Source organism: Carlito syrichta, unplaced genomic scaffold (genome assembly GCF_000164805.1).
Source record: "Carlito syrichta isolate Samal-C Ts95f unplaced genomic scaffold, Tarsius_syrichta-2.0.1 Scaffold287534, whole genome shotgun sequence".
Lineage (NCBI taxonomy): Eukaryota > Metazoa > Chordata > Mammalia > Primates > Tarsiidae > Carlito > Carlito syrichta.
Genome location: NW_007231630.1, coordinates 93460 through 118983, shown reverse-complemented (window position 1 = coordinate 118983; position 25524 = coordinate 93460). Strand labels below are relative to the sequence as shown.

Sequence of the window (25524 nt, the reverse complement as noted above, 5' to 3'; positions counted from 1 at the left end):
CACTCACCTCAGCCTCCCAAAGGCGTGGGATTACAGGCTGAGCCACTGAGCCTGGCTGAGAAATTACTTTTTTAAAAAAGGAACATTTGTGTTTACTCTTTGACATTGAGGCTTTGTAATTTGGTGCCTAAAAGAAAATAAACCAAATTATCAAAAAATATTTTGAGTCAGGAAATGCAAGGACACAGAAATTAAATCTACAGATGTTCAAGACGTTTCTTGTATTTACTTACTCTGTTGAGAATTTTTTTTCAAACCATCAGTAGATGAGAGAGAGTTGGATACATACCTAGGTATATAACATACTTAAAGCTCCTCAAAGAAGCCAGAACATCTGGTGGCTTGGGAATGTGAGAAAATCGTTGTCCTTATCAGGGTTTTAATTCTTGTTTTGGAAATAATACTATTTCTCTGTTCATAAAAAAGGTACTTGTTTATTTTAGAAAATATTGGAAAATGCAGACAAGTATAAAGAAGAAAAATGAAATGATCTATAACTACTACATTTTTATGTTATGTTTTTTCATCTATATGTTACATATATATTATAAAATTGAGGTTACAATGAACATTTATTGCTTTTTATAACCTAATTTATCACTGAACACTATATTGTGATTATATATCCAGGTCAGTCAATACTATCCTAAAATGTCATTTTTAATATCTTTTGTCTCCATCATCTGATGTACAATAATTTATTTACCTGGTCTCCTATCCTTACACTTTCAGTTATTTCCAATTTTGAATATTATTTTTAAGAAGGCACTGCAGCAAGCACACTGGTAGATAAAATTTACAAGACTGATTTTTTCTTTAGAATAAATTCCTGGGGACTAAACGTATCTTGGTCAAAGGAGATATCTATATAGTCATGCGCTGCATAACGGCATTTCAATCAACAACAGTGGTCCCATAAGATTATAATATCATATTTTTACTGTATCTTTTCTATGCTTAGATACACAAATACTTACCATTGTGTTACAATTGCCCTACAACATTCTGTACAGTAACATGCTGTACACGCTTTTAGCTAGGAGCTATTCTAATACAGCCTAGGGGACTGGCCCATCTAGGTTTGTATAAGGACACTCTTTTTGCACAACAGTGAAATTGCCTAATGACACATTTCTCAATATATATCCCCGTCAATAAGTGACACATGGCAGTATATATACTAAAGGGCAAGCCCTTTAGTATATCAATATCAGTTCTCCCTATGAAAAGTGATACCAATTTATATATATATATTTTTTTTTTTTTTTAATTTATTTTTTTTTTAAGTTGGAGTCTCACTCCGTTGCCCAAACTGGAGTGCTGTGGCACACTCAGGCCACCCCAGCGTCGGCCTGCTAGGCTCCGGCGATCCTTCCGCCTCAGCCTTCCAAGTAGCCGGAACTACAGGCGTGTGCTACCGTGCCTGGCTAATTTTTTATTTATTGTAGAGACAGGGTCTCACCAAGTTGCCTGGGTTGGTCTCGCACGCTCACACTCAGGCAATCCATTCTCTTCGGCCTCCCCAAGTGCTGGGATTACAGGCTGAGCCACCTAGCCCAGCCCCAGTTTATATTCTTATCGGCAATGTGTATCTATTTCCCCAAGTTCTTCCCCAAAACACCATTCTTTAATGCCATACTAATTTGGGAGGTAAATAATAGAAACAATAGCTAACATGTATTGAGTGCTCACCATATGATATTCTAAACAGTTGATATTAAATTCGCTCACTGCTCATAACAGTGCTATGAACTAGGCACTTTATTATACGGATGAAAACACTGAGGTCCCTAGAGATTAGGTCACTTGCCCAAGATCAGGCAGCTGGAAAGGCGTGACAGGGCAGAGATGGAACACTGGGAAGCTGGGGAGTCCGACTCCTGGGCCTTCACTCTTAACCTTTGTGCCATACTGTCTCTTGATTGTTGATACCTCATATATTTACATCTATTTCGTGATTATTATAGTTAAACTAATCTCATACGTTAACTTCTTTTATGAATTGCCTGTTTCTACCCTTTGCCCGATGTTCTATTGTGGGGTCCTTATCTTTTTAATTTAGTCTTTGGTTGCTTTGGATATGCCGAAGTTTTACATTTTTATAGTCAAAACTATTGATATTTTCTTGCAGACACCTTTCTTTTGCTTCCCCATGCTGAAACTAGATAAATATTCACCTATGTTTTTTATAATTATTATTTTTTCTAATTAGTTTGTTTTTTACATTTAACTATCTAAATCTATCAAAATGTGGTTTGTCATTTATTTAAGAATCAAGGATGCTTTTCAATGTATTTAACCAGGTTTTTTTTTCCAAAATGTAAATCAATCCATAATTTCTTCCCTTAATCCGAAATGCAGTAACTTTGAATCGGCTCTCCCACTTTAGAGCAGATACTCCTGTCTCTGGTCACTCCTCCCTGGCCCCATCTTCTACCTGCTGTGCTAACACCAGTGGTCTCCAGCGTTCTATCCCTGGCTCATTTCTTTTTGAGTCCTTCAGAGTCTTCTTACGTAGGCTCATCTACTCCTGTACCTTTTTAATATAACCGTATCTCCAGCCCAATCTCCTGAGCTCTTGTTCTGTATGTCTAGGTGCCTACTGGTCATTCCCGAAAGCCTTAAAATCAGAATGTCCAAAGCATAGCTTTTTTATTTCATCCTTTTATGATCTTCTGTCTCATTTGATTATGCCACCATCACCCAATCCCTCAAGCCAGAAACTTGAGAGTCAGCTCTCTTTCTTTCATACCATATATCTGACATTGTTCCAAGTCCTACCCTGAATATGTCCAAGGTCTAGCCCCTCATCTCCACCCTCAGGGTCACATGTCTCTGGCCAACTACAGAAAGTGTAAGTGCTCTGCCCCCGTCTTATCCTCTCAGCTTCGTGTTCTTCCTTTTTTTCTAAATTGGTTTCTTTCAATTATCTGAGAGCAACCAAGTATCTAACAGTCCAACTAATTCTGACAATATGTGGAGTCAGCAACACAGACCCTGCAGATTAAAGGCTCAGTCCCATAAGACTGCCGTCTCTTTAGATGCCAGACACAAGTCTCAGGTCCCCAGGCTACTTGCCCTCTGTCTGGCTTGCCTGAAAACTCAGGGCTTCCCAAGACACCCCCTCACAGGTTCCATAATTCATGTGAATGACTCACAGCATTCAGGAAACTGTTTTTACCTACATTTACCATTTTATTATAAAGATTGTAACTCAAGAACAGCCACATGGACAAGATACACAGAACAAGGTATGATGGGGGAGTGGTATAAAGCATTCATGCGCTGTCTATAAGTACCACCTTCCTAGCACATTGATGTATTCACCAACCTGGAAACACTCCCCCAAGCCCCATTAAGCCCCAAGCCTTTCAATGGCGGTTTCATTACAGAGACATGACTGAATAAATTATTGGCCACTGGTGATTGAACTCAACCTCCAGTTCTTCTCCATACCCAGAGGTCAGGGCACAGGGGTGAAAGTGCCAACCTTCTAATCATGGCTTGGTCTTTCTGGGGACCAGCCCCATGCCGAAGCTACCTAGGGGCTGCCAGCCCCCACTCATCTCATTAATCTGCAAAAGGCACTCTTGTCACTCCAGAAATTCCAAGGTTTTTAGGAGCTCTGTGTCAGGAACTGGGGACAAAGACCAAATACTTAAAGTGTTATGATACCACAATCTCATATAAAGATCTGAATACACATTCTTCTACTTAAAACTCTGCAGTGGATAAAATACAAGTTTCTTAGCACTGCATACAAGATTCTTGCTTCAGCCCGTTCATTACACATAGGAGTTATTAATTCTTCTCTAGCCTCATCTCTCAGCACTGCCTTCCTACACACACGTCCTCCATCTTGAATATGACATGCTGTCCCATGTCCTTCGGCCTTTTCACACGATATTCTTTCCATCTGGAGGTTTGTCCTCCTCTACCTGCAAAATGCCTATGTATCCATCAAATGCCAGTTCAGAGAGTAAAACAGACACCAACTTATGAGCCTCAGCATTTCACGCTTCTGGCTTTTCACAGAGGTGGCCTGCTCACCCCAAAGTAGAGACTGGCCAGAAATTCAAAAAGACCTTCCCCCGTGGGCTGGGCCTACTGTTTGGGGAAAGTGTTAAACATCTTTGGTGGGAAAGTGCCAAAGGACAACTTTCCTGGCCTGTAACTTTCCACCGCTTCAGGCCACATCACCTACTCCAAGGGCTGATGGAGGAGCAGCCTTTCTGCCCACTGTAAAAAGAATATTCAAATATTGCTTCAGTAAGCAAGGAAGGAGGTCAGGAAGAATCTGTCCATGCCATTCTTTAGCAAATAGCAGATCTGAGTTCGAATTGCCCCCTTCAAAAAAAGTAAATAAAAGGAAAGATAAAGAAGTGTTAGACTGAGGAATACTCTGCCCAAATATCAAGGACCAGATTACAGCTGGCCAAAGGCCTTCCTCATTTAGGAAATCTCCCAGAAAGCCAAAGAAAACTGTAAGTCGCTGTTTTCTAATCTCCAGAAAAAGGAAAAGGAAAGCAAACAAAATATATGAAACGAGCTCAAAGAAGAGATGAAATCAATGAGTTGGAGAGGGAGGTATAAAATCTAGGGAGAGAACTTGAGGGAGAATGGGAACACCATTGGAGGGAGCAAAGACTACAACATATTCTGTGAAGACCCGAGTAAGGACATGGAGGATAAGCTTAAGAGAGGTGTTCAGTATGTGAAGGAAGCAGATGGAGAGTCAGTTCAAAGCAGTTAGAAGGTGGCAGAAATCAAGAATGACAACAACATCCCAACATTTGGATACTGAGGCTTCTTGGCAGAGACAATAAATGGAATAGAAGCACTCTTAAGAATATAGTATTACAAGGCTTCATTTTTAAAAAGGAAGATCTGAATCTACAGATGCGAACAGCTTGCCACATTCCACAAAGCAATGTGAAAGAAAACGACCGACACTGAGACACATACCAGGGGGACCCCCCAGAAAACCAGAGTTATCTTTTGGAGGGTGGGCCCCTTGCACTACCGGCTTCCCTTGCTTGGTAAGTGTTCTAGGAACCCGTCAGCATCAGTGCACCAACTAGCATTGCTGTGAGAGGCTGCATTCAGCTTCAGTGAATTTTTATTAGAGATTCTTTCAATCTGACCATTTCATGATGGATGATTTACATGAACAACCTGTCCACACTATGCTGAGTGTTCAGCAGTTTTTGACCCAACATGGCAGGACCCTCGCACTCCACCCTCCCTATCCATCCACCCTCACTCCAAGCAAGTTTTTTTATTTGTTTGTTTGCCCAGATGAAAAAAGTCCTCAAAGGGAAACGCTTTGGCAATGTGGAAGGGGTGAAACAAAAAATGGCAGAAGTACTAAAAGGCATCAAAATTGACAAGTTCAAAAGCTGTTTTGAGCAGTAGAAAAAATATCTTGATAGGCGTGTTGAATCAAATGGAGAGTACTTTGAAGGGGACTTAAGTTTAAGCATGTAAAAATGAATACACAATTTTAAAAAAATAAACTTAGGGTTTTTGTCTCCCCCCCACCACGACATATAACGCTGGGTTACTTAATCTCAAAAGTAAAGAGAGATGCCTCCACCAAAAACACATTTTTTTTTTTTTTTTTGAGTTGGAGTCTCACTCTGTCGCCCAGACTGGAGTGCAGTGGCCACTCCCGGTCACTGCAGCCTCGACCTGCTGGGCTCCGGCGATCCTTCCACCTCAGCCAAAAAATACATATTAATAACAAACAGCAAAGCAGCTGGGTGCGGTGGCTCATGCCTGTAATCCCAGCACTTTGGGAGGTGGAGGTGGCTTTAGCCCAGGAGCTCGAGACCAGCCTGGGCAACATAGTGGGACCTTGTCTCTACAAAAAAAAAAAATCAAAAAATTAGCAGAGTGTGGTGGTGCATTCCTGTAGTCCCAGCTACTCAGTGAGACCCTGACTCAAAATAAATAAACAAAAACCAAAAGAGAAAAAGTTCATGTGAAAAAGAGCTCATTAAGTATACAGAGAAAGAAGCAATCACTTAGGACAGGTATGCCTAAGTTTGACTACGTGCACAATACTAATATATGTCAGATGCTTGAATCTTCACACCAGTTCTGAGATATTGGTGCTACTAGTAGTACCTCATTTCACAGACAAGAAAACTGAGACCCAGAGTTGTTATGTGATGAAGGAAGGAGACAAACCCAGAACTTTTAGTATTATCCCTAAACCACATTGCCTCACCTGCAAAGGAGAGAATAATCAGTCTGGACAGCACTTCACCGCAGCTCAGAAGATGCCTGCCTAGAGATAAATGGCATCTGCAATGAATTCTCTATCCAAGTGGCCATTTATGTCTACAGGGACATAAATATATTCTCAATTTTTCAGAAATTTAAATATAATACAAATATATGCTTCTTTAGCAAAATTATTTCATTTTATTCCATTGAATTTCACTAAAGTAGATACGGATGTGCATGATTAATTTACACATAGGGATAGTATACATTAAGACCATAAGAAAGCTTCTGAGAAACTCCCACTCAGTCAAAGTTTCTCCCGAGCAGGGGCTAGAGGTTTTATTCTTGTCTGGATCCAAGAAGGCAGTCAAACTGAAGGATAGACTTGATCTACTTAGTATAGTTTAGTCACCTGTTTCCATATAGGATCCAAATCAGTATTATAGAAACAGGATCAGGTGAGACAGTCCATGTATCACCCATGAATATATCTAAAAGAATTGAGAGTAGGGTCTTGAAGACATATTTGTACATCTGTTAACAGCAGCTTATTCACAATAGCCAAGGCATAGAAGCAACCTAAATGTCCATCCACAGATGGATGGATTAAACAATTTGGGTACTACTTATAATGGAATATTATTCAGCCTTAAAAAAAAGAATGAAATTCTGATACATGCTACAACATGGATGACCTTGAGGACATTATGCTAAGAGAAATAAGACAGCCACAAAAGGACAAAATACTGAATTCCACTTATCTGAGGTACATAGAGTAGTTAAATTCATAGAAACAGATAGTAGAATGATGGTCACCAGGGGCTAGAAAGAGAAGGAATGGGGAGACGTTGTTTAATGGGTACAGAGTTTCAATTGTGCAAGATAAAGTTCTGAAGATGGATGGAGTTGATGGTTGCAAGACAACATGAATGTACTTAATACTACTGAACATATAGTACTTAAAATGGTTAAAATGGTAAATTTCATGTTACATGTATTTTCTAGAAGTACACATATGTTTGTATATATGTACACATGTATTTGTCTAGGCATATAGTTCTATAATATTTTTTAAAATTTTTTCATGGTTTAATACTAAGGGGTCTCCAGATTCAGCTTCAATCACTGTAGACCTCAAGGCCAACACTTTTAAGTGCCGTTGGCTCTGCTTTGCCAGAGCAGTTCATGTCCTCAAGGTAAGTATTAGCGTTCCCTCTGAGTCTGTGTGAGATTGGGCTTGATGCATCCTTCACAGCGCTGTCAGAGCACCACTCACCCTCAGCCCTTCCACACCACGAGGACCCCCTTTCTCCCTCGATAGCACCACCATTTGGCCCAGTCTCTCTCTCCTGTCTTTCAGAGAGGAGCCAGAACACACAGGATTTCATCCCCCACTGAGAAGGTGGCCCGTGTCATCACTCTCCAGAGGCAATCTGCCTCAGGAACCTATCACTGGTATTCAATAGTCTTCACCAGGTTATGGTTTCCGGATCAATATTTAGTCCTGGAATTCTGCTTAATTCTTTATGAGTGTGATAGATACGGTCTTCTCAATTCTTACTCTTTTAAAAATGTGTTTTTGGTTTTTTGGGGGTTTTTTTGGGGGGGGGGGTTTTGTGTGGAGACAGTGGGTTTTGCTTTGTTGCCCAGGCTAATCTTGAAATCCTGGCCTCAAGCAATCCTTCTGCCTCAGTCACCCAAAGTGCTTGGGTTACAGGCATGAGCCACCATGTCTGGCCACAATTCTTACTCTTTATAGCCTTTGGGTTTGGGCATCAGACAACTTTTTTACTCCACTGACTGAAAGCACCAAATGACTAAAGGGATCTCTGTTCATCTGTGTCAGTTCATGGAATACACAAGCATTAATAGCAGTAGCAAGAGGAGTATTAGATGTCTCGATGGTGTGCTCGTCACCAGGGAGGCAAGTGTTGAATGCCTCCATAGGAATGACTTGAGAGTCTAATTCCTCCAGCATCACCTTTCTCAGTTAGGCCCTGAGATGTTGATGGCTGTATGCAAATACAACCTGATGAAGATGGGGAAACAAAACCCACAGAAGAGCTTGCACCAACCCATGTGGTTGTTCTTTCCTCTACTCCCGGGACATCTGGGGTTATCCTGGTCACTGCCACACAGTTTGTACTGGGTTGGTACCTTGGGCCAAAGTGTTTAACAGAACAATAATCTTAGTTTGACCATGTAATTCTAACTTTATAGGAAGCAAGCCCAATTTCTCAAGCCCAGTGGTCTTTGTTTTGCTAAAATGTGATATGTCAGCATCACTTGCAACAACTGTCACTTTAGACTAAGCTGGTTACACCAATAGTTACAGGCATGAGCCACCTTTCTTGACCTGGGATTCTCTGGGGCATCTATGCTCTGCATTAAACTGTCACATGTCCTCTGTACCAAGGACAAGACCTGCCCTCTTTTCTGTATCATATGGCACATTGCTCACAACTTGCATTGATTTCAGGGTCCACAACTATTGCTCCCGGTTTGATCCATTCCCCTCTCACCATTTCAGGTCAGTTGTTTGCAACCACAGGGACATTGGTTTATTAACATTTCATCTAGAATGCCAGTCTGAATGGCATGTGATTATCTCCTTAGTGGCCTTCAACTTTACACCCATATAAAAATTTGAATCATCTCTTTTGCAGCTCTGTAAAATGTCAGGGACTGATGAGAAACTAGATATTCGCTGTCTGCTCTCAGAAGCTTCGCTCTTCCATCTTGGCCTTGCTCAGAGATGACCTTCCCATTTAGGTTTTCTGCCAGTGCTATGACCCCAGTGGTCTCCTGTCTCCTCTGGACCCTGCACTTACTTGTATGTAACCTGTGATCCAGCCAGCTGAAGGCTGAATCAAAAGAACTTCCCCATGAGATTGGCCTGGTATGAAAAAGGCTGTGGTGAGCTGTGATTGTGCCACTGAACACTCCAGCCTGGATGGCAGAGTGAGGCTTTGAGGCAATCAACAACAACAACAACAAGAATAACTGTAGTGATCATTTTTACAAAATGTAATTTCTGTCGTTCTTCACCGAAATCTGTGTGATATAAAAATAAATATTTGCCAGTAACAGACTGATAATCCTAGAAAATACATGAAAATAAGGGAGGGAGAAGAGAGGATCATATGAGTAAGCCAGCCTGTCAGTCCGGAGTTCTTTGTTACAAATATCAGAAGCTGATCCTGGCTAAGTAAATGTAAAGGGAATTTATTAAAGACATTTTGGATCACTCATAGAATGGTTGGAAGGACTAGAGAACTGGGCTTACGATTTGGATTCTGGCCATTGCCAGGTCATTGCAGCCACTGCCTTGCTAAGCTATGGTGTGACCATGTGCTCTTTGAGCTATGGCCAGGCCATGTTTCCTTGCTTTGGCCCCCTTCCCTACCTTAGGAAGGTGAATCTCCTCTCTCTCTCTCTCTCTCTCTCTCTCTCTCTATTTCTAATTTGGTTTTTAAATAAACTATATTTTCTAATCTAAAAAAACAGATTTGAGCCGGGCTCGGTGGCTCAGCCTATAATCCCATGCCTTTGGGAGACTGAGGTGAGTGGATTGCATGAGCCTGCGAGTTCGAGACCCGCCTGGGCAACTTGGCAAGACCTCATCTCTACAATAAATCAAAAATTAGCCAGGCGTGGTAGCATACACCTGCAGTTCCGGTTACTTGGAAGCCTGAGGCGGAAGGATTGCCGGAGCCCAGCAAGTCGAGGCTGCGGTGGCCGGGAGCGGCCACTGCACTCCAGTCTGGGGAACAGAGTGAGACTCCAACTCAAAAAAAATAAAAACATAAAAAATAAAATTAAAAAATAGATTTGGATTCTGAGGCAGTGCTCAAACCATGCTGTAAAATGGTCACTGGAAGGAGCCACTGCAATCACCAGCAAGCACTACCTACGATAGTTGGACCACTGCCACTCCGAGCCAGGAACTCAGCCTTCCAGCCAGGGCTACTGCCACTGCCACCAGAACAAATACTGCTGATTCCTTCCCTCTTGGGTCATTAGTCAAAGTCTGGCGCATATGTGTCTAATAGACAGAACCAAGGTCATATGCTTGTGCCTGAGTTGCAAGGGATTCCAGGAAAGTGAATATTTAACACTTCCGGATCCTGTTAAAATAAATCATCTTTTCCCCACACTGGGACTCATAAAGTAGGTAACTTCTCCAACTAGAGAAGGGGTTTGGTTGCTAAGGGACAAGATGCATGACAACTAACCACCATCATCAACTTCCTCATATTTTATAGGTGTGAGTCTATAGATACAACTTCATTTCTGAAATTCATGAACATATTTTAAACATATATATTTTTTTGAGTCAGAGTCTTACTATCACCTAGGCTGAAGTGCAGTGGCACACTCATGGCCACTGCAGTCTCTACCTGCTGGGCTCAGGTGGTCCTTCTGCCTCAGCCTTCCAAGTAGCTGGAATTACAGGCATACACCACCACGCCCAGCTAGTTTTTTTATTTATTGTAGAGACGAGGTCTTGCTAAGTTTCCCAAACTGTTCTCAAACCTGTGGGCTCAGGCAATCCTCTCACCTTGACCTCCCAAAGTGCTGGGATTATAGGTGTGAACACTGCAGTCAGCCATTTTAAACATATTAATGCTAGAAAGACAAATACATCTGAGTTACTGGAGGACAAGAAATAAAACCATAGAACATAAACTAGAAAGCAATGAGCATGTAACAGTTGTAAAAAGCAAAATAAAACAACAGAAGCAATGCTAAATCTGTCTTAATAAAAAGTGCTAAGTGGAAAAACTAATTTTGATTCTTTAATTTTTAAAAATAATATTTCATTAGACATACACCTAAAATAAGGTAACTCAGGTTGAAAGTAAAAAGAGGGGCAAAAAATACCAGTTATATACAATATATACAAGATCTATATGAGGAAAACAACAAAACTCTGATGGAATAAATGAAAGATTTGAAAAAAATAGGTATTCCATGTTAATGGGTAGGAAGACTCAATATTGTTGATAGTAGCTTTTTCCAACTTGATTTATAGATTCGATGTAATCAAAATCCCAGTGAATCATTTTGTGGGTATTGGCAAAATTATTTTAAAGTTTATATGGAAAGGCAAAAGATCCAGAATAGCCAATGAAACACTGAAGAGGAACAAAGGTGGAAGACTGACACTGCCCAGCTGAAAGACTTAATTATATAATTACTATAAAGAAACAGTAATTAAGATGGTGTGGTGTTGATGAAAGAATAGACCATAGATCAGTGGGACAGAACAGAGAACCCAGAAATAAACCACATAAACATAGTCAACTGATCTTTGACAAAGGAGCAAACGCAATACAATGGAGCAAAGATCATCTTTTCAACAAATACTGCTGGAACAACTGGACATCCACATGCAAAAAAAGAATGTAGACACAAGCCTTTCACATTTCACAAAAATTATGTCAAAATGAATTGGACATAAATGTAGAAAGCAAAATTATAAAACTCCTAGGTGATAACATAAGAGAAAATCTAGATGACCTTGGGTTTGGCAGTAATTTTTTAACTACAACAGCAAAAGCACAATCCATGAAAGAAAAAATTGACAAACTGCGCTTCATTAAAATGTAAAACTTCAGTGAAAAACACTGTTAAGAGAATGAGAAAACAAGCTACAGACTGGGAGAAAATATTTGCAAAACATATATCTAATAAAAGACTTGAATCCAGCCGGGCTCGGTGGCTTAGCCTGTAATTCCGCACCTTTGGGAGGCTGAGGTGAGCAGATTGCCTGAGCCCACGAGTTCGAGACCCGCCTGGGCAGCAAGACCTCATCTCTACAATAAATAAAAAAAAAATCAGCCGGGCATGGTAGTGCATGCCTGTAATTCCGGCTACTCGGAAGGCTGAAGTGGAAGGATCGCCAGAGCCCAGCAGGTCGAGGCTGTTGAATCCAACATATCCAAAGAACTCTTAAAACACAATAATGAGAAAACTAACAGCCATATTAAGAAATGGGCAAAATATCTGAACAGACACCTGACCAATGATGATACACAAATAGTAAATAATAATATGAAAACATGTTCAGCATCATATGTCACTAGAATATTGCAAATTAAAACAAGATGCCACCACACACCTGTTAGAATGGCTGAATTTTTTTTTAAAACTTCAGTGTGTAATAAGATGAGTTTTTTTTTAAAAAATGACAATATCAAGGAAAAGTGATAAGAATGAGCAATTCTAGAAAGGATAAGATAAAAGAGAAAAATCTTTGGATTAAATTGAAGAGTAGAACACGAGTAATGGAACAAGAGGGTGAAAGGTGCATTTAGAAAAGAAAAGGAGTTCTCCTATTCACAGGAATGTTCTAAATGGTTCTGTGGACATCAAATGACCTGATAATTTCTGAGAAACTTCCTCAAATTTATTACTCATACATGTTTCCTGTCCTACCAGAATGAATAATAGGATAACAACCTCTTGTATGTATGCCTTAATTGGTCTGTGCTGCTGTAACAGAATACCACATACTGAGTAATTTATGATGAACAGAAATGTATTAGCTAACGGTTCTGGAGGCTGGGAAGTCCAAGATCAAGGGGTGGCATCTGGCAAGGCCTTTCTTGCTGTGTCATCCTATGGTAGAGGCAGAAGGGCAAGGAGAGAGCAAGAGAGAGGCAAAAGGATGCTGAACTCTCCTGTTATAAGGAGCCCATGCCCATGATAACAGCATTAATAATCTATTCAGAGTCCTCGTGATCTAATCACCTCTCATTACACCTCACCTCCCAACGTGGTTACATTGAGGATTTTTTCCAACATTATTTTGAGGGGATACTTTCAAACCACAGCAATGCATAATAGCGTCCATTTAGCCACAAACCAGCAGGTGTGGATATTCCCAGTTGCAGGAGTGACAGCTGAGTGTTTATCTTGTCCATGATGGTAAACTTGAAAAATTACTGAATTATGGCTTTCTTTTTGGAACATTGGGAAATATCAAAACTACAAGTAGTCACTCAGACAGGACATATACTGACCTGCTGAAAGGGTTTGGTTAGAGTCTAGAATGGATCTGGTTTGATCGTATTTTAAGCAAGTGAGGACTTCGCTTTTCCTGTGCTGAAGGCCATGTAGAGCAGCTCTTACTCAGGTTAACTTGGTGATATTAAAACTCTCAAGCATCTTAGATTTATCACCCAGGGTGCAATCAACTTTTGATGTAAAAAAAAAAAAAAAAGCCTTATGCTGATGGTAGTAAAAAGTGGTTAATCCACTACTGTGGACATTTGACTTGAGAATGCAGACAGACACTCGGTTGTGTTATTCTTTCATTTCCACATCCCTCTCACTCCCCCATCTCTGGGTTCCATCTTATGCACTCCCAACCTGATGTTATCTGTGGCCCAGGAAATCTCATCTGCCTATATTGGTCTTGCATAGGTATGAGGTAGTTACTGGGATCCACAGAAACCCACAATATGGAAGTATCTACAGACTGCCTTTAGGAACTAGTGTGTTAGTCTCATACTTTCCAATGTTAGAAGAAAAAAATCTCAAGAATTCACCCTGCAATGCTTGCTGAGGATTTAGAGGTGAGGCATATACCTGTAATGTCCTGGGGACTTCACAAGGGACAACCAACATGTACTGTCTCCTGCTGGAATGTGCTCTGAATTTGACCTTGTGAAAGATACCATTGCACCATGCTGGCTGAAACCTGGCTGTACTTTTAACTATAATCCTGCTTTGTTTTCTTGGGTACAGGGAGGAACAGGCAAAGCCAACAAAGATGATTTCGATTGATTCCAAGTAGTATTGTTAAGCAAACCGGGATTGCTGAGAAATAGGTGTGGGTCTTTCTACTTTAGATGCAAAGGATAAATGCAGTGGGTGTCACAGCCAGAATAATAATTATGTCATCTGTCTTGTCATGGAATGTGACTATAGTAATTGCAACATTTTCTCCCATCATTGAAGCTTGTAATTATAGTGCAACTAACAGGATTATGTGCTAACTTGGGCTGTTTTAATCACCTCTTTTACTCTGAAATGTAATGGTAAAATTCCACAGTTGTTCCCAAGCCACCAATCCTTTTTAACATCTGTTGTCTTGTAACTTGAACAGTTCAATACTAAAGTGCAGAGATGTTCTGGAATTTCATCACAGCGAAATTGAGGGAAAGCCAACTTGAGGCTTGACAAGAAAACATAAACAGTAAGGGAGTTCTGAATTTCTTTCAGAATGAAATTTCCTCTTTAAAAACAAATCGTCATTTTTGTTTCAAAGATGGCAGATGTTTTATGTGATCTTGCAATGTCTGCAAGCCATATTTTGTATGTGTTGAAGAAAACGTCCAACCATAAAAAAATCAATCCAGGACTGTTTAAGAAAGCCCTCCTACTCAGCCTAAGAAGCAGGATTGGGTTAATCAATGCCTGGACACTCTGCTACATGTCAGGATGTCACCTTTCACGTTTGAGGCTCATTAAGATGGTCATTGCCTATGTTTGTCTTTCTAGATCACATTACAGTAAACTTCAGGGGTTCTCCAAGATACTTTGTTTATACAGGTTATACAAGACTTTGGACACTGTGGGAAGAGAGGCGGCTGACTAAGGTTGAAAACTCTGGATTATTTTGCCATAAGATGACTTATACCCCATTAGACATAGCTGTGCATAAGAGGGCCGCTCTCTACAGTGTTAGGTTTCAGTAATTCTGAGGACATCTAGGAAATTAATATTGCATGGAACCAATGGTCTTAAACTGAGCACTTCTCACTTAGTATGAATACTGGCTTCCTAATATCCAATGTACAGGTGCACAGACAGGACTCAGCAATCCAGAGGCATACACTTACAGTTAAGCAATGCAACTGTGATCTTAATGCAACAACAAAAGGAAGCAATCTAAGAACAACTCATTTTCTTGACAGAAAAATTGTGGCATCAAATGCAGTATCACCTTTGGGAGGTGATAGAAAAACTCCTAGATTAAACATGCTTAGAACTGGCAAGACCAGACATGAATAGTGCCATTGTTAAGGTGTTGCGGATAGTGGTCTGTAAGAGAAGCAGATACCCTGCTGCAGAGAGGAGCAGGGCCCAGCCAGTCTCTCCTCCACTGGCTGTAGACCCACCATTTTTCGAGTGCCCCTCCTCCAGTGCCAGGCCATGATGTCCTAGCTGACAGTGTCGCTGTCCCTCGAGGTTGCTCTCAGAGACCTGAGCGAGTCAAATCCACCATGATGGATACTGATAACCACCTGGACAAGAAAACTGATCAAGGGCAAGGAAGCTATCCTGGTCATTTAGCAAGCCAGCTTCTGACTAGTCGGATCACGTGTGTAGGTAGAGGGCATTGACGGGTCACAGCCTAGAGGGAGGAGGGTCTTGGCAGTTGTGGTGGCATTGTCCATCCCAGCATCCTCAAGGCAGAGGAGAGAGGGAGCAGTTCCCAGCTGAGGACACTCACTGTCCCTGGGTGAAATGGCATGACCTCAGAAACTGGAAGTGTGAGACTCTTCTTCCTCTGGTCATATGAGTTCCCAAGTAGTTGGTCTATAAGGATCCTTCCTCCTGCGTGCTGACTGGGCAGATGAGAACATTCCAGGCCACTTGACAATTCCGGTTCTCATTATCAATTAATAAGGCCGCTGCTGTAGCATAGTGGCTGAGTATATATTCTGTATAGTATGGACTGCTGAGCCTCAAATTCTGGCTTCCTCTCTTAGTAGATGTATGGCCTTCTTAACCTTTGTACCTCAGTTTCCTTATCTGTAAAGTGGCTTTAAGAATAGTACTCAGCATGTATGCTTGACACTTGCCAAGAGAGTAGATTTTACATATTCTTGCCGAAGAATAATAACAATAATAAGTTTAGCCAGACGTTGTGATACGCATTTGTAGTTCTAACTACTTGGGAGGTTGAGGTGGGAGGATCCCTTGAGCCAGTAGTTCGAGAGTGCAGTGAGCTATGATCATGCCACTGTACTCCAGCCTGAGTGACAGAGTGAGACCCTGTCTCTAAAAGAAATAAACAAATATGTGAGGTAGCAGATGTGCTAATTCAACTCAATTTAGCCATTCCACAATGAATATGTATATCAAAGCATCAAGTTGTATATCACAAATATATTCAATTTTTGTCTATTATCAATCAATAAATGAGAATCGTACTTGTCAGAATAATTAAATGAAGTAATACACATGATGCATTCAGCACAGTGCCTGGCACATAACAGGCACTCCGTAAATGTTACCTGCCATTCTTGTTACAGTTTTATAAAATGACCTCCTGAACTCACTGAGTATGGGTCTTCCCTAAGAGATGACCCACTCTAAGCATGCCAGAAAGTCATGCTTCTGGCCCAGGCGGCCAGTGACTGCCCCCTGGAGGAAGGAGACAGGTTTACCAAGGCGTGTGCCATCATGTGGGGCTGGATGGGCAGCCAGACACCCCGTCTCCTTGCCTTGCGTCACGGATCCACAGCAGTGTGCAACTGTTCTTTTGTTCTTTGTGGCACACACCGCGTATTGTAGCAACTGCATCACTTTTGAGTCTTCTCAATCACATCTTCCAGAGGGCAGAAATCTTGCCTTGTTCTTTCCCCTGCATCCTCACAATTAGGCAAAAAAGGCAGATGCTCAGTAAATACTTCCTGAATGAGATAATGAGGTCTACAGAGACTTTAGAACAAGCTGGAGCGTGTCCAAAAACACCGACATAGCTGAGGGAAATGAGAACTAGAAAGCCGGAGAGGGCATGGTCGTCAGACGCGACGCTCCTGGAAGAGCTCGCTGCAGGCAGGGACCAAGACCCCTCCAGGAGGACCGTGGCTCTGAGAGGAGGAGGGCGGGTGCTCCCCACTCTGCAATCCTTTGTGTGTGCCAGCCTGAGTGGCAGCACAGACACTTCCTGGAGTGGCCAGAGGGGCCAGAGGATGGATTCAGCAGCTCTCCTGACATGGCAGCCATGGGGGCAGCCCCTGCAGCTTCTGCATCTCTGGGCAGGGTGAGAAGCCGCAGGTGGGGCCGAAGGAAGCCATGACTGTGGCAGCTGGGGACAGCACTGGGCTTTGGTGGAAGCAGCATGCCGGGCTCCTTGCCTGGACTCCACGTCATGTGCTGCAGCCCCACTGTGTGATCCCCGTTCTTTGTGTGTCCACCATAGCTCTGTGGGCCTCAGAGTCAGCGTCCCTGCCCCCATGCTCTAGACCCTGGTGATGGCTTCAAAGATCCCCCCTGAGGCTTGGCCTTCCCCCAGACCTCACCTACCTGGGAAGTTCCTATATGGGTGTCCTGTAAGCCACTGCAAACTTAAGCACTCCCATTCAACTCCACATACGTCCATTTAGGGTCTACGAGAGGGACCCAGATAAACCTGGAATTTATTTATTTAAAAAAATGGACTGGGCTCAGTGGCTCAGCTATAATCCCAGCACTTTGGGAGGCCTAGGCAAGTGGATAGCCTGAGCCACAGGTTCGAGACCAGTTCAGATAACTTGGCAAGACCTTGTCTCTACAATAAATAAAAAATTAAGCTGGCGTGGGAGCACGCACCTGTAGCTACTTGAAAGGCTGAGGCGGAAGGATCGCAGGAACCCAGCAGGTCGATGCTGGGATGGCCGTGAGTGTGCCACTGCACTCCAACCTGAGTTACAGAGTGAGACTCCAACTCAAAAAAAAATTGTGTTTTTATTCTTATGTTTATACTTCAGTCACCTTCAAAGTTCTTCCCATTTGATGCAATACACCTATCGCGATGCTTTACCCACTGTTCAGAATAGTTTTTGAACTCATCGATTTTGATGCCTTTTAGTGCTTCTGTCATTTTTTGTTTCACCTCTTCCACATCAGCAAAACATTTCCCTTTGAGTACTATTCTCAACTGGGGAAACAAAAAAAGTTGCTCAGGTGGCATCCAGTGGGGTATGGGATTGTGCTATTTTTGGTCAAAAACTGCTGAACCCTCAGCACGGTGTGGGCAGGTGCACTTGTAAATCACCCCTCGTGAAATGAGCAAACACGTCGAAAGAATCTCCAAAAAAAATCCACAGAAGCCAAAGGCAGCCTCTCACAATACTAACTGGTATACTGATGTCGATGGGTTCCTAGAACACTTCCCTAGCAGGACAAGCCTATACTTCCAGGGGCCCGCCCTCCAAAAAGTAATTCTGAGTTTTTGGGGCTCCTCTTACAAAATATAGATCATGGTGCCGCTAGAGGTAGAACTCCTTGTCCAAGGTCACGAAGCTAGCTTAAGGGCAGAGGTAGAATTAGAGGCCTGATTTTCACGGGTGCCCATTTCTTCATTCCACACTCCCAACAGATGTAGGCTTTGCAGAATTTAGACTGACTCATCTGTTCAACTTTGAGTTGACTTATTTGAAGAGAAAAATGCACTGTATATCTCTGCTGGAATTATTTCCAACTGTTGCCAGCATGGTTGGGTCTGAGCTGTAAATCATAACAAAAATCGCTGTAAAATGTTGAGATGAGCCGATTTTTAAACCCCAGAAGGGAATGTGTGTGGCTTGTATGGCTGGAGGCTTTGAAACATTTTTTCGTTCATTTGGGGAGTGTTTTTATTCCTCGGGAGATGATGTAGACATGAATGCACTGAAAGGATTCCCTTTGCCTGCTTGTACTTGCCCTGCCTGGAAGCCTCCGATGAGCACTTGCAGGCGGCACAGCCTCACTGGCAGGCTGAGTCAGTGCACAGGCCACTCACAAACAGACTGCCTGTGAGACGGGCTGGTCACTTCATCTCCCTCTCGGCACCCCTGCCTTCTCCCACTCAGCTCTTCCTCTGGACGGGAGCTTGGGGACGATGAGTTGCACCACTGCCAGGTACCGAGGCTTACGATAAGCCCAGAAGGACAGGGAAGGGAAAGAGCTTTCTGGACGGGAGCAACATTCTCCGCATGGGAGTGGCCTCCTCAAGTTAACACACACTTGCTTATAAATCACAGCTAACTGTGGGCTCTCTGGAGGAGGGTGAAATGTCTCTCTCTGTTGGCCATGAGAGCAAATTACAATAAAACAACAAGAGTTCTTTCTTATTTTAGAGTTGTGGGGTACCTGTGAGGATTTGCTACATAAGTCAGTTGCCTGCAGGTGAGGGTTGGGCTTCTAGCAAGCCCTCACTCCCCCTGGTGGTGGCCCTGGCGCCCAGTGTGTGGCTGTGTGCCCCTTGCCCCCCTCCTTCCCCCCCTCCCTTAGCAGGGCCCAGGGTCTGTCGTTCCGACCTTTGTGCTCGCGCCTCCAGTGTCAGGGCCCGATTATGAGTGCGAACAAACATGTGCATTCAGTTTGTTGTTTCTGTGACAGTTCACTTAGAATGATGATCTCCAGCTGCATCCATGTTGCTGCAGAAGACATGATCTTCTTCTTTAAGACTATAGTATTCAGTTGTGTATATGCACCACATTTTCTTTATCCAGTCCACTTTCAGTGGGCGTTAAAAAGTGAGCAAAGGACACAAACAGACACTTCTCAAAGGAAGGCATTCAAGCAGCCAACAAACATGAAAAAGTGCTCAGCCTCCCTAATCAGAGAAATGCAAACCAAAGCTACAGTGAGGTGATGGCTATCATTAAAAAGTCAGGATGGCTATCATTAAAAAGTCAAAAAGCAACAGGTGTTAGTGAGGCCGTGGAGAAAAGGGAATGCACACTGTTGGTGGGAATGTAAGCTAGTCCATCCTTTGTGGAGAGCAGTGTGGCGTTTTCTCAACTAAAAATTGAGCTACCGTTCGACCCAACAGTCCCACTCCTGGAAATATACCCAGAGAAACATAAATCACTCTACCAAAAAGACACCAGCACATGATGTTCATTGCAGCACAATTCACAGTAGTAAAATCATGGAAACAACTCGTGTTAGTAACAACACATAGTCACACTGGCTGGGCCAGGGGCTGTATTCTGCTTTATTCTTCCGGAAATCGCTTTGCAAGCCCTTATGAGGCTCCTCCTCACTTCCTGAAGAGTACAGCAGGCCATCTAGGCCTCTGCTTCCTGGCAGTCCCCCCAGATGCTGGCCTCCCGTCTGGGGCAGCCTCTCTCGGAGGGGTGCTTCAAGCCTGGCGCTGGTTCAGCACAGACCCTGCCTCCAGCCTGGGCGTGGCCTTGTCGTTGACCATACACACGATACACCCTGTCCTGGGGCCTGTCCACTTCTTCACTCTGGGAAGTGGCCTCTAACTGAGCGCCTGTGCTCTGTGTCCCCACAGGTCTCCCAGGCAGCTGCGGACCTCCTGGCATACTGTGAGGCCCACGTCCGGGAAGACCCTCTCATCATCCCAGTGCCTGCATCAGAAAACCCCTTTCGAGAGAAGAAGTTCTTTTGTACCATTCTCTAACTCCGTTTGTGATGAAAATGTCTCCTTTTCTGTCCACAGAAATCCCTTGTAGAGACAGTGCATGCTTAGCCTTGGGGAGTGCCACCCCACACCCGCCCCTGCCCAACCCCTCATAGATGGGGCTTGTCTTGTTTTTGTCTGTGTTTTCTCTGTGGCTTTCCGTTTCTTTTCTTTTTTTTCATTTTCATGTTATTTTCATTATTGGCAAAGAAAACAGACATGTTCATAGCCAAATAACAAGTGTGCCATGTAAAACTAATATGGAGTTAAGGGTTTAAGAATTTAAATATCAATTCTCAAGCTGAAATACATTAGTACATTTCAGAGAATAAGTTGTTGAAAATAAAAACTGTACCCAAATATTCCTCATCTATAATAATTTAGTATCCAATTAGAGTATTTTGACCAGCTGAAATATATATATTTCCTGGAGAAGGCAGTTCTGGAAGGTTTCTATTCCCTGTATTCTCACCCTGTTAACAGGAAACAACCCACACAGTTGGAATGGTTTTCTTAACATGTGTCTTGCCAGGCACGTGGCCCACACCCTGAGGGATGGCCCCTGCTTCCCATGCTTCTGACTGACACCCTGGAGGTGGTCCTTGTACAAATGTCGAGGGTGGGTGGACACTGCAGTGAATGTGACCATCAGCATGCACGGTGACAGCCACTGGCTCGTGTGTCACAGTCAGACCTGCGGGCACCACCTCCCCTCTCCAAATGCCGCCTCGTCCTCCTCCCTCCTTCCCAGTAGTTCCAACCCGGGCCTCATTAGTAAGGGCCTGTTCTGGACACCGCCCTGGGCCCTCAGGGTTTTGCCAGGGCAGCCCCTGCCCTGCAGGAGTGGGTCAGAGTGACAGCAGCTCACCGTGTGCCACCCACAGATCTGAGCATCCGTGCATGTCGAGTCATTCCGTTCTTCTGCAGGAAATAACACGGCTTAAGTCTGCATTAGAGTGAGGGGAACAGAGACACAGAGAGGTGACATAGTTTGCCCAGGCTTGTAAGTAGTAAGCAGGACAACTGGGACTTGAGCAGGCAGTCGGCCCAGGGCCCTCCCTGGAACGCTGAGCTACGCTACCATCTAGGTCCTCCACTGGTGGGTAGGGAAGCCCGCCAACACTCCTAACCGCAAACGGTGAGTTAACAGCAACCTTGGTTGCACCCTCAGCAGCACACTTCTCTTCCCATTGTTGCTGGGAGAGGCCCGTTGAGCCCATATTCTGGCAGTTTATGGAAGGTGACTTGTGGGTGTCCCAGGGAAAGGCTAGACATCCATTAATTTGCTCTTGAATTATCCAAGACCAACCTGTAGGCCCCACCCAAACCAAACTCACACCACCCCTGACAAAAGAGGGGAATGAACCGTAGGAGCAGAGAGCTCTTTGTCTCCGTTTGTTTTATTCCGGTTATTTGGAACCTGCCTCTCTCTCTGCTTCTGACAGAGACTTGCTATGTAATATAGGACAGACCAGCATGTGCCTGGATGTTCTAACCTGCAAATTGGGGACAATGGCAGTGACTCCTCCTGCCTTTCTGCTTGGGAGGACACAGATGCCACATAGATGAAAGCTCTGATTATCATTAAAACAAATAAATGTGCTCAGTGCCACAGGAGAATACAGGGAGGAACCCCGACTTCAAAGACCCCATGGTTCAGTGCAATGAATAATATAAAATTGCTTGCAAATAGGCAAATATAAGCCAGGCTCGAGGGCTCAGCCCGTAATCCCGCGCTTTGGGAGGCTGAGGTGAGTGGATTGCCTGAGCCCACGGGTTCGAGACTCGCCTGGGCAACTTGACGAGACCTCATCTCAACAATAAATCAAAAAATTAGCCAGGCATGGTAGCACGCACCTGTAATTCCAGCTACTTGAAAGGCTGAGATGGAAGGATCGCAGGAGCCCAGCAGGTCGAGGCTGTGGTGGCTGGGAGCGACCACTGCACTCCAGTCTGGGTGACAGAGTGAGACTCCAACTCAAAAAAAAAAAAAAGCAAATATAATTTTCAAATCAGTTAATGACTTGCTGCCCTAATAAATGGTTTTAGCACATTTTTATTTCTTGCTTCCTTTATTGAAACCCATTCTTAGTTTCATTAAAGTTCACTGATAATGCCAATGTGGGTTAGGAAGCTAGCTGTGAGCTCCAAGGATAGCAAAACTGTACACTGGGTGTGATGCAGCAAACTCACGTCCTTCCGTAGCATGGTTCTTGGCCAGGGCCTCTTTGACCCACAGTCCACATCAACATCATTAACCTGAAGCAGCAACACGCAATCCGTAAAAGCACACCCGAAAGCCCGAGAAAGTGGGGCAGCACAGACAGAGGCAAAATCGGGTCAAGAAAGCCACATACTTCTCGCCTTCGGCCACACTTTCTTGCCTGTTGTTTTTAACCTGTCCTGTCCCTCCACATTCGGCCTCCCTCTATTCCCTCTCTTTTTGTTTTCTCCCCCTCTTTTTCTTACCTTCCCCTAAGAGGTGCTTTTCTGTCCTTTTACGACACCTCTTCCTCCTACAGCTATGGCATTTTCGTGGGTCAGCCCTCCTCAGGGGATTCCTGAACCCAGCTCCCTCTTCTTAAATGCAGGTTCACCTACATGGGCTATGGAAGTACAACAGACATGTGAATGGGCCCTCTCACCCCCAACAGTCCGTGGAAGACGAAAGAGTGCAGCTGCAGTGGGCGGTGGTCATTTTTGTGTTTCCAGCCTGGCCGTCCAGCATCTGCCCTCCCTTCCCATGGTGTACAAACTTAGTGGGACGCGGCACCCACATCCCACTCTGAAAGCTGAGGTGGGGCGATTCCCTGGCACACACCCCTCCAGCCCCATACTCAGCAGGGAGTAGTCCGTGGCCCAGGGCAGGCTACTTAGGCTCCCTGGTTTTGGCTGTGAGGGAGCAATTGACACAGAAACAAAGGGATGCTGAGACTCACTTCAAAGATACCACAGTGGTCCAGCAGGGCAGTTGTCCAGCACGGGAGATGTCTAGGGCTGCCAGGCTGCGGGAATGGGGCATCCACTGGTAACAACGTCCAGGGACGGCAGGGTCCTGGGAAGACCATTCCTGCTTCACTCCTTGGCCCCAGCGAGCTGTCTCCACCTCCACCTGTCTCCCTACATCTCCCTTCTAGTTTTCTGTCAAGTCTTTTGAGCCGCCAAGCCCCGTCCAGTAAATTCCTTATTCCTCCATGAAATACCCTGAGTTGAATGTAAACGCCACACGTCCTAACAAGTCCACCCCAAGATGTGCACCCAACAGAAAGGCGCTGAGCCAGATATGGCAGGATGCACCCTGTGGCTCCTTGTGTATCAAGTACAAAACCCTCCAGAACTCATCTGTGCGGTTGTAAGTAGGGTTAGTGGTGACTCTCGAGGGCGTCGTGACCAGAAGGGGGCACAAGAGGGGCTTCTGGAATGTTCTGTTTCTTGACCTGGTTGCCAGTTGCCTGGGTATGTTCAGTCTATGGAAATGCTTGGAGCTGTACTCTCTATTGTGAGCACTTTTCTGTATGTGTGTTATACTTCAATAAAAAGCTGGGTTTTGTGGCTAGCTATCAAGCATCCTACTGTTATCTGTTTTGCCTTTTGGGGGCATGTTGCTCAACTTTTTAGGTATCACCGTCAGCATTACAGTAATGATAAGTAACATTGTCAGCGGGCATTTTAAGAGCACGCCTGGCAACATCCTGAAAGATGAGAGGCATGCAGTCTGCAGCCATCTCTGGGGACTAGGCTGCCAGCACATGCAGGTGGCTCCCTGCGGACAGGGCATGCCAACACCTTGCTGTGGAGTTGCAGCTCTTGGGGCGAACAGCGAGGAATCTTCAGGGACTTCCCACCTGATGTCAGAGATGACATCCTCTCCGCTTCTCCTGCCTTCTGCCCACCTGGAGCGAACGGAGGGGAGGCCCTGCCACAACACACCACCCTGGGGAAGGGTCGGGGGCCCAAGGGGTCTCCGTGATGGTGCATCTGCCGCCGGGCCGCCCAGCCACAGGCACAGGGACCAGAATAGCCGTGGCCACGTGTTGCTCCTCCACTCCGTTCCTCCCAGGGGCTCTGGCCCCGCTTCCGGCTCTCAGGCTATTTCTGAGGCTCTCCCAGCACTGTCTCCCTGGCCCTCGGCTGCCACGTGGGCTCTGCCAGTCTCCTCCTGGCCGCTCTGGCAGGTTGAGTTCCAGGGCGATCACAGTGGCTTCCCGCTGGGACCCCTGCGACCTGCCTCTGATCCTGAGCTCCAACCACCACCGGGAACTCAGCAACAAACTGTGAGCTGGCAGCAGCGCCCTCTGAGGGAGCCAGGGGAGGGGAGCAAACCAAAAGTCAGAAGGCATTTCGTTCTGGTGACTGTTTATATTTGAGACAAAAGTGAGAGGGATGATCGTAAGCAACATTTTTACCTGAGAAGAATGCAGGTGAGAACAATATATTCTCAACCCTCAGGGCGGTGAGAAGCCATCTGGTCGTGGGTGGTTTCTAGGGAGGACCCAAGGATGCGCTCTACCTCCCATCCCCCCCTACCAGTGTCAGTCCCCTCCCAGGCCGCACATACTCTGCTGTCTCCGGGACACGGGCCCCAGGGCTGCAGTGGTGGAGAACGGGCTGGATGTCTGCCAGTTTTTATGCTTCTGGAGAAAAACGTAGATGAACCAGCGACACACAGCCCCAACCCGACATTCCATTTGGTTTCTAATAAAACTCCCACTTGATTCGTTTTTTTAACTCTAAATAGTTTTCTGGCTTGTAAAAATTTTCAAGCCCATGTATGGTCATTAACTGCATGCTGGTATTGTTGGAACCACTTCCTGCAAAGATTCCATGGCGACATGTGGTGGTGTCCAAAGCCCTGCCTGCTCTGGCCTCTACTTACTCTCCAGTGTCACTTGTACACCCCATGCACCTTCAGAACCCTGTGATTCATCCACACTAGC

At 44.4% G+C, this 25524-nt stretch overlaps 1 protein-coding gene across 2 annotated transcripts in view; it reads left to right on the top strand.

Annotated features, from left to right (window-relative positions):
* The window catches only part of GNG4 (G protein subunit gamma 4), a 36137-nt gene extending 15188 nt beyond the window's left edge, over nt 1-20949 (top strand). For both annotated transcript variants that reach the window (XM_008052830.1, XM_021709872.1), the window contains exon 3: nt 20459-20949. In XM_008052830.1, the coding sequence (XP_008051021.1) occupies nt 20459-20587 (129 nt within the window). In that variant the 3' untranslated portion in view covers nt 20588-20949. The remainder of the gene's footprint in view (nt 1-20458) is intronic.
* Nucleotides 20950-25524: the final 4575 nt, after the last annotated feature.